At 31.3% G+C, this 13,259-nt stretch overlaps 1 protein-coding gene across 4 annotated transcripts in view; it reads right to left on the reverse strand.

Moving 5' to 3' along the window:
• LOC123685630 (transcriptional coactivator YAP1-A-like) overlaps positions 1-11,400 on the reverse strand; it is a 39,670-nt gene extending 28,270 nt beyond the window's left edge. For 3 of the 4 annotated variants that reach the window (XM_045625382.1, XM_045625379.1, XM_045625378.1), the window contains exon 1: positions 10,728-11,396. In XM_045625382.1, the coding sequence (XP_045481338.1) occupies positions 10,728-11,194 (467 nt within the window). In that variant the 5' untranslated portion in view covers positions 11,195-11,396. Of the gene's footprint in view, positions 1-10,727 lie in introns of all 4 variants that reach the window. The other variant, XM_045625380.1, reaches the window with a different exon arrangement.
• Between the last annotated feature and the right edge of the window lie 1,859 nt (positions 11,401-13,259).

The raw sequence follows: 13,259 nt of genomic DNA on the forward strand, positions 1-13,259 counted from the left end.
TGATTATAATAATACCTATATCTAGAAAAAAAATTTAAAAAATATTGTTATTTCAATAATTATTCATGTTGCAGGACCATCCTATTAAAAATAAAAAATCCTCAATATGGAACAATGATGAGTGGGAGAACTTTGTGCAAAAAACATTTTATTTAGTATCACCATACCGATATATGTTATCACTTAGATAATTATATATTGTTAATCTTCCGAGAATTTAATTGTTTAGTTTGTTACCCAATTTTTTGCCTTCATGTTCTCGACCTAGGGAGATTAAATCGATTAGCAACAGACTTTTGCTCCAAATTTCATGCAAATAGCTCTTGAAGTCTCCGAGAAAGCTAGGGACAGCAGACAGTCTTTTTTTTATTCGATTTTTGTATTCTATACATTGAAATGTGGGTTGAAATTAGATTGTTATTCCCAGAAATAATTAAAAAAAAGAGAATTTACAAAACTGATACTCTGGATTGGTTTATCTGGTTACTGAATGGTCAAAAAATCAATAGGTTTGACAGGTTTTGCAGATTAAAAAACACAGACTAGCATTTGAAGAAATAATTCTGTTTTATCAATTCGTTTTCGCATAAAAGAAACCAAAAATCTGAAAATAAGAACCATTATGGCAAAGGAATAAGTAAGTTCCAATAAAGAAGAATAACTAAAGAAAAGAGTCAGAATTACTGCATTGCATCGATATTTTCAAATATTTCTAGTGATTGCATTAGTGTGAAAGCTGTTTTTTTCTCAATTCTACCTGTATTCCGGCAATTACAGATACAGTATCATGACGTGAGATACCGTTGTAATTAAAGCAGAAATAATTGCGAAATTTCCAAGTGTAATACTAAAAACATATCACGATTGTTCGATCCACTTATCAATAAACACAAAAACAATAAAATCATATCTCTACGCCTAGGTTTTTCAACGAAAATTTTACAAATCTTTATACGATGCGTATAAATAAGAATGAAGTAATAGGTCTGGTTCGATTTTAAATTAACGCATTCATTTTTTGCGCCTTTCCGATATTAATGAAATACGTATTGTTTGTGAAACAGTACGTATATGTTTGAACTTGAAATTGATAAAATGAATCTGTGTATCACATGTGATTCACATGTATCTGGCTAATGAACTGAAGAAAACTACTTGAATTATTGTATTTTTCCTGATTCAATAAACGAACATATGTTTCTCAGTGAAGTAATCACTCTCTGCACTTAGTAATATTACAGTACGAGATGATGTAGAGGTAAATTTTAAATCAGTTGCTCTTTACATATTATGGCTAAATATACCAAGAATCAAATGGGCGAAAATTTTGACTGAAAATTAAATGATGATAATGTTAATATGGTTAAAGGTTTATTATTGAAAATGAGATACGTTAGGAGTTGTCATCATAAACAATAGGTAGTTCCAACAGCACCATCATGAATATCGATCAGGTCAATGTCTCATTTCAATACGTGTAGGTACGACTGTTCAAGTCGTTATCGAAAATACAAACCGATTCAACTGAAAAAACAACATGTTCGAGTATTTATGAAATGACTACTCTAATTGTATGGTCCATCCATTGTCAATAAAAGTTACAGTCTTGTTGCCTTCTAAGCAATCAAATATCAGTAGTCTAGGAATTTCGAGGGAAAAAATATCTCTCAAAAGACAGTAGCTTCGATATTTTCTATAAAACAGGTTTAATCGCTTAATCGCATTTGTGGGTGGGTTTACTTCTACATCGATTTTCATATTGGATTTGTATTCGTAAAGCAGATCGGAAGTTTGCCTAACCTTGATAAACTGTTGCGTTGTCGAATTGAAAAAATGTATTTCCTTGTACATCGGCCTTTTTGAAAAGGCAAAATGAACAATTTTCACAATGAAAACATTTATTGTTTCCTCATCAATAAAACTAATATTAGTTACCCAGAATTTCTAGTATTATAATCTGTTGTATAAAACGTTATAGGTATTCGATATCAGGTTCTACACCTTGCCTAAATTCAATTTAAAATATTTTTTGTGGATTCTATCATTACTTACATAGTTTTTTCTATCCGTGCATAAAAAGAAGGAATATGATTGACACCATTGGCGTAAACAGGTAGATTTCCTCAAATGAAAATCCTGGCTACGCCAATGAGTGACCGTTGTATTTTGTTATTTGAGACCGTTATAAATCTAGTATGGTTGAAATTTGTAATTCGCACGATGAACTTTCCTGTATACCTAAGGTGACCAGCTCTGGGACGCAAAATTATCCTGTTTTCGGAAACCGCGCGAAAATCAAAATAATCAACAACTTTGGACGTGATTTTTTCCGTTGACTACCTATGTGATTTTACCCCCTAAATCCTTGAATACAAATTCACTAACAACCAATCTACTACCCACCAAACTCAATGTCTTAGATACTCCTTTTTACATAAAAAAAATACCGACTCTATAATGATATTATTATTATCGAGAAATTTTTCGAACAAATAAGTGTCACATAGGGTTAATTTATTTCGAATCAAATATTCGAAATACTAAAAAAAGTCAAGCGTAGGTTCAATTAGGTATGGAGAGGGGGAATTTACACTATACGGTTATTTATTTTTACTTTCAAATATGTAAATGTTTATTATACTCAAAACTTTCCTAGTACTAATAATACTAATGAAAGTAGTCTCTATAACATATTTGCTTTAAGCTTCCATTGGCAGCCATCCATTGAAACTATCATGAAGTGCTCATTGAAATGATGTAAAGCTATATATTGCCTATACTATATTTATTTTAGCAATGGCATGAAAATCACACCCAGTGAAATTATGGTACCAACCAACCTTTTTGTTATTGGGATATTTGCTCGCCTTACTGATGCCATCAATTCACGATGTTGCCAATGTGTCATTCTTATTGTAATCCTTATAAATAATAAATTCTTTTATTCAATTTTTTTTTCAAAACCATTCTTTTTGTCCAAAATTCAAAGCTATAATGCTATATGGTGGTTCTGAAGATAACACAAGAAATTCCGAAACTATATTAGTGCTAGAACTTCACGGTAAGAAATATTGTATTCAGTATCATAGTGGAATGGTTATTTATAATAAAATTGCAGAAGGCATTGATATTCTTCCAAAAATAAATGATCGTCTGTTGAATGAGCATTCTTTATTAGTATTATATATTATTTTCTCTAATTCACTGAATTTTTATCGAAATTAATGGAATATTTCCATAAATACAGTTAACTGATTTTGCCCTGTAAATCCTTGAATACAGATTCACTAACAACCAATCTACTACCCACCAAAGTCAATCTCTTGGATACGCCACTGATTTTATTCAAATAAACTGCTGCCCCGTTTTGAGTCGAAAAAAAAGTGCACTTTATGTATACCCAACCGAAAATATTTTTGAACTCCAAAATGTCAAATCACATGAACATTATATGTGATAATTCCTGAAAATTAGGAGCAATTGCGGCAAAATTGATAATTAGCCAGCAGAGTTCTTCTTGCGGAAGTAGTTCCGCTGCAGTGACAATTAAATTGTATACTTCCTGCATACAAACGTAGCCATTTCCGACGATACATCAATATTAGAATATTATATTTCAATTCTCTGATGGTGGACTGATTGATGACCAATCCTTATGCATGTTTTTGATAGACGCACTTTTCTCTATCTATCAACTCATTCAAATCAATATCTCTTTCCCGTAAATGTAAATATTGACTAGATCAACGGAAATCGATATTTTGTGCGTATTTCTTGGACCTTTTCGAATGTATCCTTCATCCTAATTTTGTATGTCTAATTGATGACAGCAATCAAGTCCAGCAAGACAACAATGGGATGAGGAAATTGATATCTGCTTCTTTCCAGTTATTATTTTAATCAATTTAACTTGTTCTATAAATACTGTGTTCATTATTATTGCGTGGAGTAGTGCATCTTGCTTGAAAATAATGGAACGAAAATGCCTTGAAAATTACATCATACGTACGGACTACTTCCTAAGAACACCTTTCAATTTTGTATGTTTATCTATTTCTGCATATATCACCTACTGGTAGTTGATTTCATGTAATGAGTTCTTGCAATCGAAAATTTTAGATAATGATCACATGTTTTCACTGTGGAATTGCACAAAGAATAAAGCACAGATCCTTATTATTGAAATCCATTATTACTGGTCTTATTATCATTAAAATATTCACCATATTACCAAATATAAAAAATTATTTTTTGGTATCGAAAACTTCTCTTCATTAACATAAACCCATATTGATACTAACTTCTGTTTATAGATATAAGTATAAATTAGATTATGCGGAAACGATTAATTTCCCAAAGACATTTCCGACTTTTTCTAGGTTGTCAATCAGGTAGGTAGGTATATTATTATCAATTAACATTCGACAAAGATAAAAATCATTAAACCAACAATTTTTAGCTCTCCAAGCAATTTAAACACCGAAAGACTGTTCGTATTATTGGCTTCCTAGTGAACAATTCAACTTCTTCGAAACATTCTTCGCCTTGAAGCAACACCGCCTATACACTCTGTCATTCTAGCACCGCTTCGAAAAAAAATTCCACAATAAGAGGCTATTACCATTGTCTATAAGCTGAAGAACCGTATTTCGAATCAATCAAGTGTGCAGAAAGTAAGTAATGAAGTTAGTTCCATTACGTCTTCAGCACAACTTGCTTAGAATGCCTACAACTCCATTAGGTCGGTATATTGTTTTATTGATAGAAACTCGGAAAAAATTAAGAAATGAGAATAGCAATCATCCCTAAACCTATAAAATCCTTCGTTCTCAACATCGGACAAATTGCGAAACATTAATTGAAATACTGAAAGATATATCAATGATGAAATATCGAAAATTATTATATTCCATTTTCCGATTCTATTATTCAAATAGTAATAACCAGGGTACCAATAAGTGTAAAAATTTGAAATGAAAAATACTGTAAAGTATCATCCTGTCATCATACACTTACAATTCTTCTTTTAGTATTTTATAGTTTTCCATAAATGAAAACTAGAAACACAAAACTCAGTTGGTATGTAGTATTTTCGAATTGAATGAATGATTCCGAAAGAAATACCTATTGTAAATGAGCGAACACATCTGATATGAGTGAAAGACGAATATGGGGTCTAGCGAAGTATTTTAGTGGAGTTATTAATAATGGAAGCTCAGTTGAACTCATTTATATCTCCTGGCTTCCGGAAATACGTATTTATTAAATCACCCATGTATTTTGATTCATAAAGGAGGTTCATAAACGTCACATGATATTGTCAGCTGTTTTCGTAGGAATCACATGTTAATGAATAACATATTATGGATTTTCACGAGGTGATCTGAAATTTCAACGAGCAACTTATCAAATTCGGACGGCTAAATAAACGATATTAGATTTCAGCATCTGATATTTAGAACTAGAATAAAGAAACTGAGAATAGGAAAGTCAACAATTGCTATCAATCACTAGCCCTTAACAAGAATCCGTACGTTTCATATTTTGTAAATTTTCCATATTCGAAAACCGTTCATGACACAATCTTCAAGGAACAAAGGAGTAAATGACATGTTTTTCATTTCAAAATATGGCATTAGTGCAGTATTTATACGTTCGAGATATTTTTCTACTATAACTAGTATGTTCTCATTTCATTCAGACACACCCTATATGAGGTACGTGCAAATAATAAATACGTGTAGGAAATTTCGGAGAACCAATCAATCTGTTAGTTTGTCACCGACAAGTTCCAAGAAGTGCAATTGTTTTGTCTTTCCCCAGGTACCAAAGGTATATGTATTGTGGAAACTAACATCTCAAAATTGACTATTGTTGTCAAAGAAGCTGAGATCACTAACAAACCATTTCCGGCAGGATTTATCTAAAAGCATTCCCATTCAGTTGTTCCACATTTGATCTGGTTACAGATACCGAAAACTGAATGAGTTTGTGCGGACGAAAATGTACAGGCCTCATATCATAAGAAAATAAAATTTTTAAAGCTTCCTAATCGTGAAATTTTCCACACAATTTAAAGAGATGAACAACTACTCTCGACAAATAAAAATGGAAAATGAAATTGTTTTCTGGTGGTGCTTTTCAAGAGCAAAATTGATCTTATTCATTAATGAATAGGAAAATGAAAAAAATTGCAGATGCATAAGTTATTATAAAAAGCAAAGGAGCTTTTGTAAACTTGTTGAAATTCGTATTCAATATTCATGTCTCCATAAAATTTCGTATGAACGAATTCAATTAGGTTCTCAATTAAGCTGCAAATTAACATACCATGAAAACATAGAATTATTCTTTCAGTTATCACTTTTTTGGAAGTTTCTCTTTCTGCTCTTTTATATCTCTCAACTTTATCGATGAACCATGAAAGTTTTTAGTCTCTAGCACATTGCGCTCGAGAGTTAGCGTGTGCCAAACGGACGGAAAGAATTAATGTTGAGCTCAAATTATTAAACAGTGCATAACTTAATTTAAAATCATTATTAACTCGAAAAACAAAAACATTAGATCGAAATTCTCTGGATTAGACGCTCAAAAATTGAATATGTCATGTTCTCTTTATTCTTTTCAAAGCAATGATATCCTTCCAATACGTCACATGGTCTTGTATCCGTCCGATATTCCAATTTCATTTGTAAGATTGGTAATGCAACTATTAATATTTATATATATTATAAACAACGAAAAGTCGAAGTAACAAAACCAATAAATATAACGATACGTGGTGTAAATAAATACATTTATTTTACTTCCCAAGCATGGCTGGCAGTTCGATGGCCGACTATGGCGCCTAGAATTTTATAATCTAAAAATAAATGTCTCGTCTGCTAATTACTGATCAGCTATAAAAGGTCCAATTTGACAGAAATAGGGCTCGACTTCCAGCTACAAGAAATCTAGACTCGAAAATGGAATAAAATGAATGAAGCAACTTCACTTTGTAGATGTAAACTTATATTCTTAGCTGATCATTCGCCTTATGGTTTCAGAGGAAATGAGCAAGATACAACAACAAAGATTTCAATCAAATATGTTAAAATAAAAAAATCTCGATTGAATATGTTAGATGGTGGTGAATATAATATTTTCGAAAAAGAGAACAAATAAGAAATGAGTACATGTGAGTAATTCAACTATAAATAATATCGCTGTAGAATGTTTGAATCGGTCACAAGTCTGTTGAAGACGAAATGTATAAACTTAAATTGACCCTAAACAGCATAGTCCATATGTGACGATCAATTTATCGTAGGGGCCAGCCTTAATAAGATCATTTGTGGTCCCATTGAGGGCTCTATAGTGTTTAATTCCTATTTGGTATTACAAAGCCTGCAGGAACTGAAACCAAGCTCAGCATTATGAGCCGTTTGAACAACTAAACAATACAAATACATTGAAAACTCAACACCGTATTTTCTTGAGAAAAAATTCGCCATAATGCGTAGTTTATCCTTGAGTTACTCTGATCTGAAAGTTTTCAAGGAAGCGGAATATTTCTGTATAAATGAACAGAATCTAGAGAATGTAGAGAAATAACATAGAATTGATTATTCAATTAATCCACTTTTCTTCAAGACATAATTATGAAAAAATAAATAAAATATGTCACTTCAACAAGAAGAAATGAAACTCGATGAAGTTAATGTATTTTTGACATTGAATCAAAATATTGAAATAGATGAGTCTACTTAACAAAGTAAAGTGGATATGATAATAATTTTCGTATAAAAACTACTACGTTTTCCAGTTACATGATAAAAACCAAAAACACAATCATACAAATTAATGGTAACAGTTGATAGAATAGTCCTAATAAGTAGTAACTAGACTGCTAACATGGATGACCAAAATATAATATAATATAACATAACACCATTTCCCATTCCGTTTTAGATAGGATTTCTTGAAGAACAATACCAAAGGAATTCAACACTACGAACGAGAGTGTTGTTACAAATATGATTCGATTCGAACTTTAAAGAAAATGATTATGTTCACAATTGACGAATTCATTGGGCAATTTATGTGTGAAAACAAAAAAGCTAGTTCAACAGAATGGATTACATGATATTTCGATTTTTTCTGTGTTATCTTTGAATTCGACCACTTATGAATAGTAGGTACAATTAATCATTCATGGTTCCACGAAAATAGTTCTCGTTTCAAGCACTCTCTCTGTAGATATTTTATCATAACAATAGAGATGATTGTTTCGAAAATTATCTATGAACTGAAGGTTATTTTACTGAATTTGAATATTTTCATTGGAGCAAAATTTCCATGAGATATCTGGAATAGAGAATTTATATAGTATGATAATACATAATTAGAATCTATAAAATGTAACACATATACAAGGAATACACAGATAAAATTGTTGATTCAATGATGTTTATACTGTTCAAAATGAACTAGTTTGGAACCTCTATCAACAGGGCACCAAACGCCATATTTGGTTTCCTAAGTGACAAAATTATAGAGTAAATAGGCTGCCACATGTTACTACGTCCTTGTATGAATTTCTCTATGAAACGGAAAACGTATTTTTATTCATAATAACTTTTGACACAATTCTTATTTTCATCTTTGTCCAGAACAATGCTTATTTAGATAGAGCTAGTTATTATTTGAACACCATTCCCAAAATACCCATTGAACTAATAAATACAATATGTATTACTGTAAACTTTTCTAATCTGTGATAAGAAAAAACTGCATTGACAAAGCTCGAATAACAGAGTGAATTTGAGTCACCTTTTTTGTTATTGAATTGAATTATCAAAAAATATATTTCATGGCGAAAAGTTCAAAATTACTTTCGCGATTTTTTTTTTTTTTCATTAATCAGGTACATTTAGCAGGACCACTATATATTTCTCGAAACAAAACTGTATGTCGTTGTGAAATCGAGACCGGGAGAAGATGTATTTTATTATCTGAATGGCGCCATGTGAACGACAAACGAATACACTTGTAATTCTCTAATCTATGCCAGATGGAAAATTGAATGGATTTATTGCTATTTTTGTTTTGCAACGCCGTTACAAAACAATATTGAGCGCTATTAGACGAAACTCTCGTTTTTCTCCTAACGTGACGCACCTACATTTACTCCAAAACATTTCTCGGACAATTTTATCCAGGAAGGACGTTTTTCAATTCTGTTTATTTCGAGGTTTGTTCTCTGTTGACAGTACGAAAAAAGTTTCATTCTTATAAATCTTCCAGAAATGTCAGTGTCAGAAAAGAAATTGAAAAATTCTTCTGATAAGTTTGGAATTAGATATGAACCATATTTCTGACATTTGAGTATTTCTACATGTTTTTTAATAAAAAAAAATCAGGGGAAACTTTATATCAATTTATAAATCTCTCATATAATTTCAGGAATATAAATTTTATTAATTGAAATAATTACCGCTCAAACCAAAAATACTAATAATATTGAATATTTTTGATTAAATGATAAAACATTCTGAATGATACCATGAAAATTTTATACCATTCACTTCGACGAAAAAAATTTAGATTATAAAATCAACCTGTCAATTCTTTCAATGAAATCGATATAAACAACAAAAAAATATATATTGCGCAAAAGTTGCCGAATCATAAAAAGTGATGAGATAAATTCCATTTGAATTTTATCGTTGTAATATGATATCATTGAATTAAAAAATGTTGAATTACAATTCTTCAATGAACCTTTCCGAAAAAAGAAAAATTTACAACATTTGCTAAATTTGAACGTCCGAAAATTTCGAATCGATTCAGATAAACGGGATGAGGCGTAGATTGTAGATTTTTTCAAGAAAGCTGCAGGTCCAAAATGATTATTTATACCATCGCGTGTCGTTTTCTTTTTAGCTCGGCAAAGCAACGAAGCGTTATTGATGTTATTTCAACATTTTATTTTTAATTGACCAATATGTGGGTGACTAGAAATTCAAACGATGTTTGGATTGTCACGTTGTTTCATCTTTATTTCAAAACGCGAATACGTATCGAATAGATCGATTTTCATCGAACGGCAATATTCGAAGAACCAGTTTTAGGTTTCTACGAATAAGCCAGAAAATAGATGAAACGCTTAGGGTTTTTGGTTGTGCCAAGAACGTCAAAGGGTCATGCAAAAGCAATTAAAGAAAGTAGATAATGCGTTTCCCAAATGCACCATTAATGAATCAGGGATAACAACATAATTGATGCAATAGACATTAACAATCAATTATATCGCCGTTAGCCAGACGATGTTACCGAATGAAAGAATATGCTGTCAGCCAGATGAGATATACGTTTAATTGACCCAAAAATTGCGATTTGCGAAAATGTATTAATGAGATGAAGAAAAATCTTTGAAAAACAATTTTCCATTGTTGCGAAGGTGGCCAAAATCAGTCAGCATAGAACGATTAAGTAACTAGTTAATTAAATGGTAGATGATCATGTAGATCGTAGATTATTATTGATATGTAAATTGAGACGGTTCCGGGATAGAAAGTAGCCTAGTGAGCGAGAAAGGCAGAGTCAAGGATCGGTCCCAAGAAATGTATTTAAATGTAAACAGAATTTCAACAATACAACCTGACTGGCAGGTAGGCACTAAAAGATACAAGAGACGACGAAACAGGTAGATGCGGGGCCAGGTAGATTATTCATTCAGTACTCACTTTAGATAATACACCTGTCCTTCGGGAGTTCTGGCCTGTTCCCATCCTGGTGGTAACGGGGTGTTATCTTCAGTTTTGCTAGCAACATCGTACGATCGTTGTTTGATATGATGATGACCGGACGATTGTTGGCCGACAGCGTAAGTCTGCTGAAGGGATGCTGGGGAACTGTGTGCCCTGTGATGAGCAGTCTGTAAGGGCACAGTGTTAACAGGGGCAGTGGTCGAATTTCCCGTTGAAGAACCGAACGCCGAATCAACAGAATTTTCACGTGAGTGGTTGATGCTTTTCGAGCCAGTCGAGGGTGGATTGAAAAATGAATCGGGCAATTTCCTCATGCTCCACGGTACTTGAAGGGGTCTTTTCGCGTCCGGTTTGAGGACACTGTCAAAGAGGGCCTGCAGATCGGTCTCGGAGTCTTGGTCGACTCGTACCACCTGTTTGGCCTCATCCTGATTCAATGCCATGTTGGGCACCAGGACTAGCACTACACACACTACACACCACACAACTGCTACCTCGAACGTGTTATGACAGACTGATTGAGGCGGACTGAACCAAACAGATTCGAGAACGGGGACGCGGGAAGGCTGAATACAAGAAAGTACAACGTCAACCCAGACGGGTCAACCACAGCAGCGCAACATAGTGAGACGCTAGTTCGCAGAGATTCGTTATACGCCGCTGTCTATCGTTCCTATACATATATATATGTATGTGGCGGTGTTGCCTCCTTTCGGCCAGTTATTGCACCTTTTTTTTTTTTGAAAACGCAGTTTCCAAAAAAAATATTTAGTCTGCGTTCCCATTGAGAAATTCCCTCAACTTGATGTAGGAAATAATTCTTATAATTTGAATTATTTTGAAAAACACAGTAGTCATTTTTTTCAAAATTCGCGTCTAAATATATACACATAATTTCAAATAGAAAATTGAAAATGTGTGATATTACTACTCCTTTATACGATTTTTTTTTTCAAAATATTCGTTAATTAATAGAAAATAAGCAATTTTTCAAGTACATACAGAATTTTTAATATTCGTTATTAATAAATCAATTTCTTTTTGATCGGGAATGGATACACTCAATAATTAATATTTTTATAATTATAATTAAATAATAAGATTTTGTTAGATGAATTTTCATTGTTACTGAAAATCATTCTTTCAATTCTGTCACTTGAAATATTTTCATGCAGAAAATTTAAATTAATCAAATGAATAAATAATTTATTGATTTCTTGAGGTATAAAATTAGGTCTGAGTTAAGTCAGAAGAAAAAATCGACACAAACAATTATAAAAAATATCATTCAAAAATTCCCCAAAAAAATTATAACAATTTTTCAACAACAAAACTTTCACACTCGCCTTGAATTATCTAAAAATCAATATATTATAGCTTTGTATAAACGGCTTTCTGTATTTTTCTTAATCCATTGATAATTAAAAAATGAGCAATATCTCGAGTACGAAATTTTCAATATTAATCAATTAATTTCAATAAGAATTGGCTTAATGAATTTTCATTGTTACTGAAAATTATTCTTCCCATTTTCTCACTTAAATAGTTCCATTTAAAAATTTAAATTAATTAAATGAATAAATTAATAATTGATCTCTTGAGACATGCAATTATATGTAACACCAGTAAAAAAAACAATAACAACAATTATAAGAAGTATGATTTGAAAATTTCCCAACAAAATGATAACAATTTTTTAACAACGAAGTTTTCACACTAGCCTTGAATTCTTTAAATTTTAAAATATTACAGCTTTGTATAAACGGCTTTTTCTAATTTTTTAAATTCGTTAATGAAATAAAAATTGAGCAATTTTTCGAGTACGAAATTTTTAATATTAATTATTAATATTCAATTTCTTTAAGGGAATAAATACATTTCGTTAAAAATGAAGGGAATTGGCGAAATGAATCGGCATTTACTGAAAATTATTCTTTTCTTTTTGTTACTTTACGACGAGGACCTAAAAAACACATTATTATTATGATTTAATACAGAGTAGAGGCTTGCAAGTTTCAAGCCTAAAAATAATAAATATAATTTTTACTTGACTATGCAATTTATTAAGTTATGATGAATATTTCTCAAATTTTGTATAATATTCACGTATTTGTCTCTGCCATTTATTGTTATTATTCATTAATTAAAAAAAATATTTTTAATTTCCATTTCATTACATTTTTCTGATTTCTTGTGAAATATATCCCTTTACTCTCTTGTATATTTTCTAACATGTCGTGGGTAGAATGATGTGAATTTCAATAATCGATAAATGCAAATGCTCCTATATTATATTTTTTTTTTATTGGCAATGCAAGGTTGTGGCTGAACAAAACCAAGTTTGTTGTATGAAAGAATCATTATTATTTGAAAAATCTACGTAGAAAATCGAATTTACTATTCCGGTCAATTTCGAAGGAACCATTCTATGCAATAGAAAATTGAAAGGAGCATCAATGTCATTTATTCGATAGAATAAAATATTATTATTATTATTATTCATTAATT

The sequence above is a fragment of the Harmonia axyridis genome, chromosome X (genome assembly GCF_914767665.1).
Source record: "Harmonia axyridis chromosome X, icHarAxyr1.1, whole genome shotgun sequence".
Taxonomy (NCBI): domain Eukaryota; kingdom Metazoa; phylum Arthropoda; class Insecta; order Coleoptera; family Coccinellidae; genus Harmonia; species Harmonia axyridis.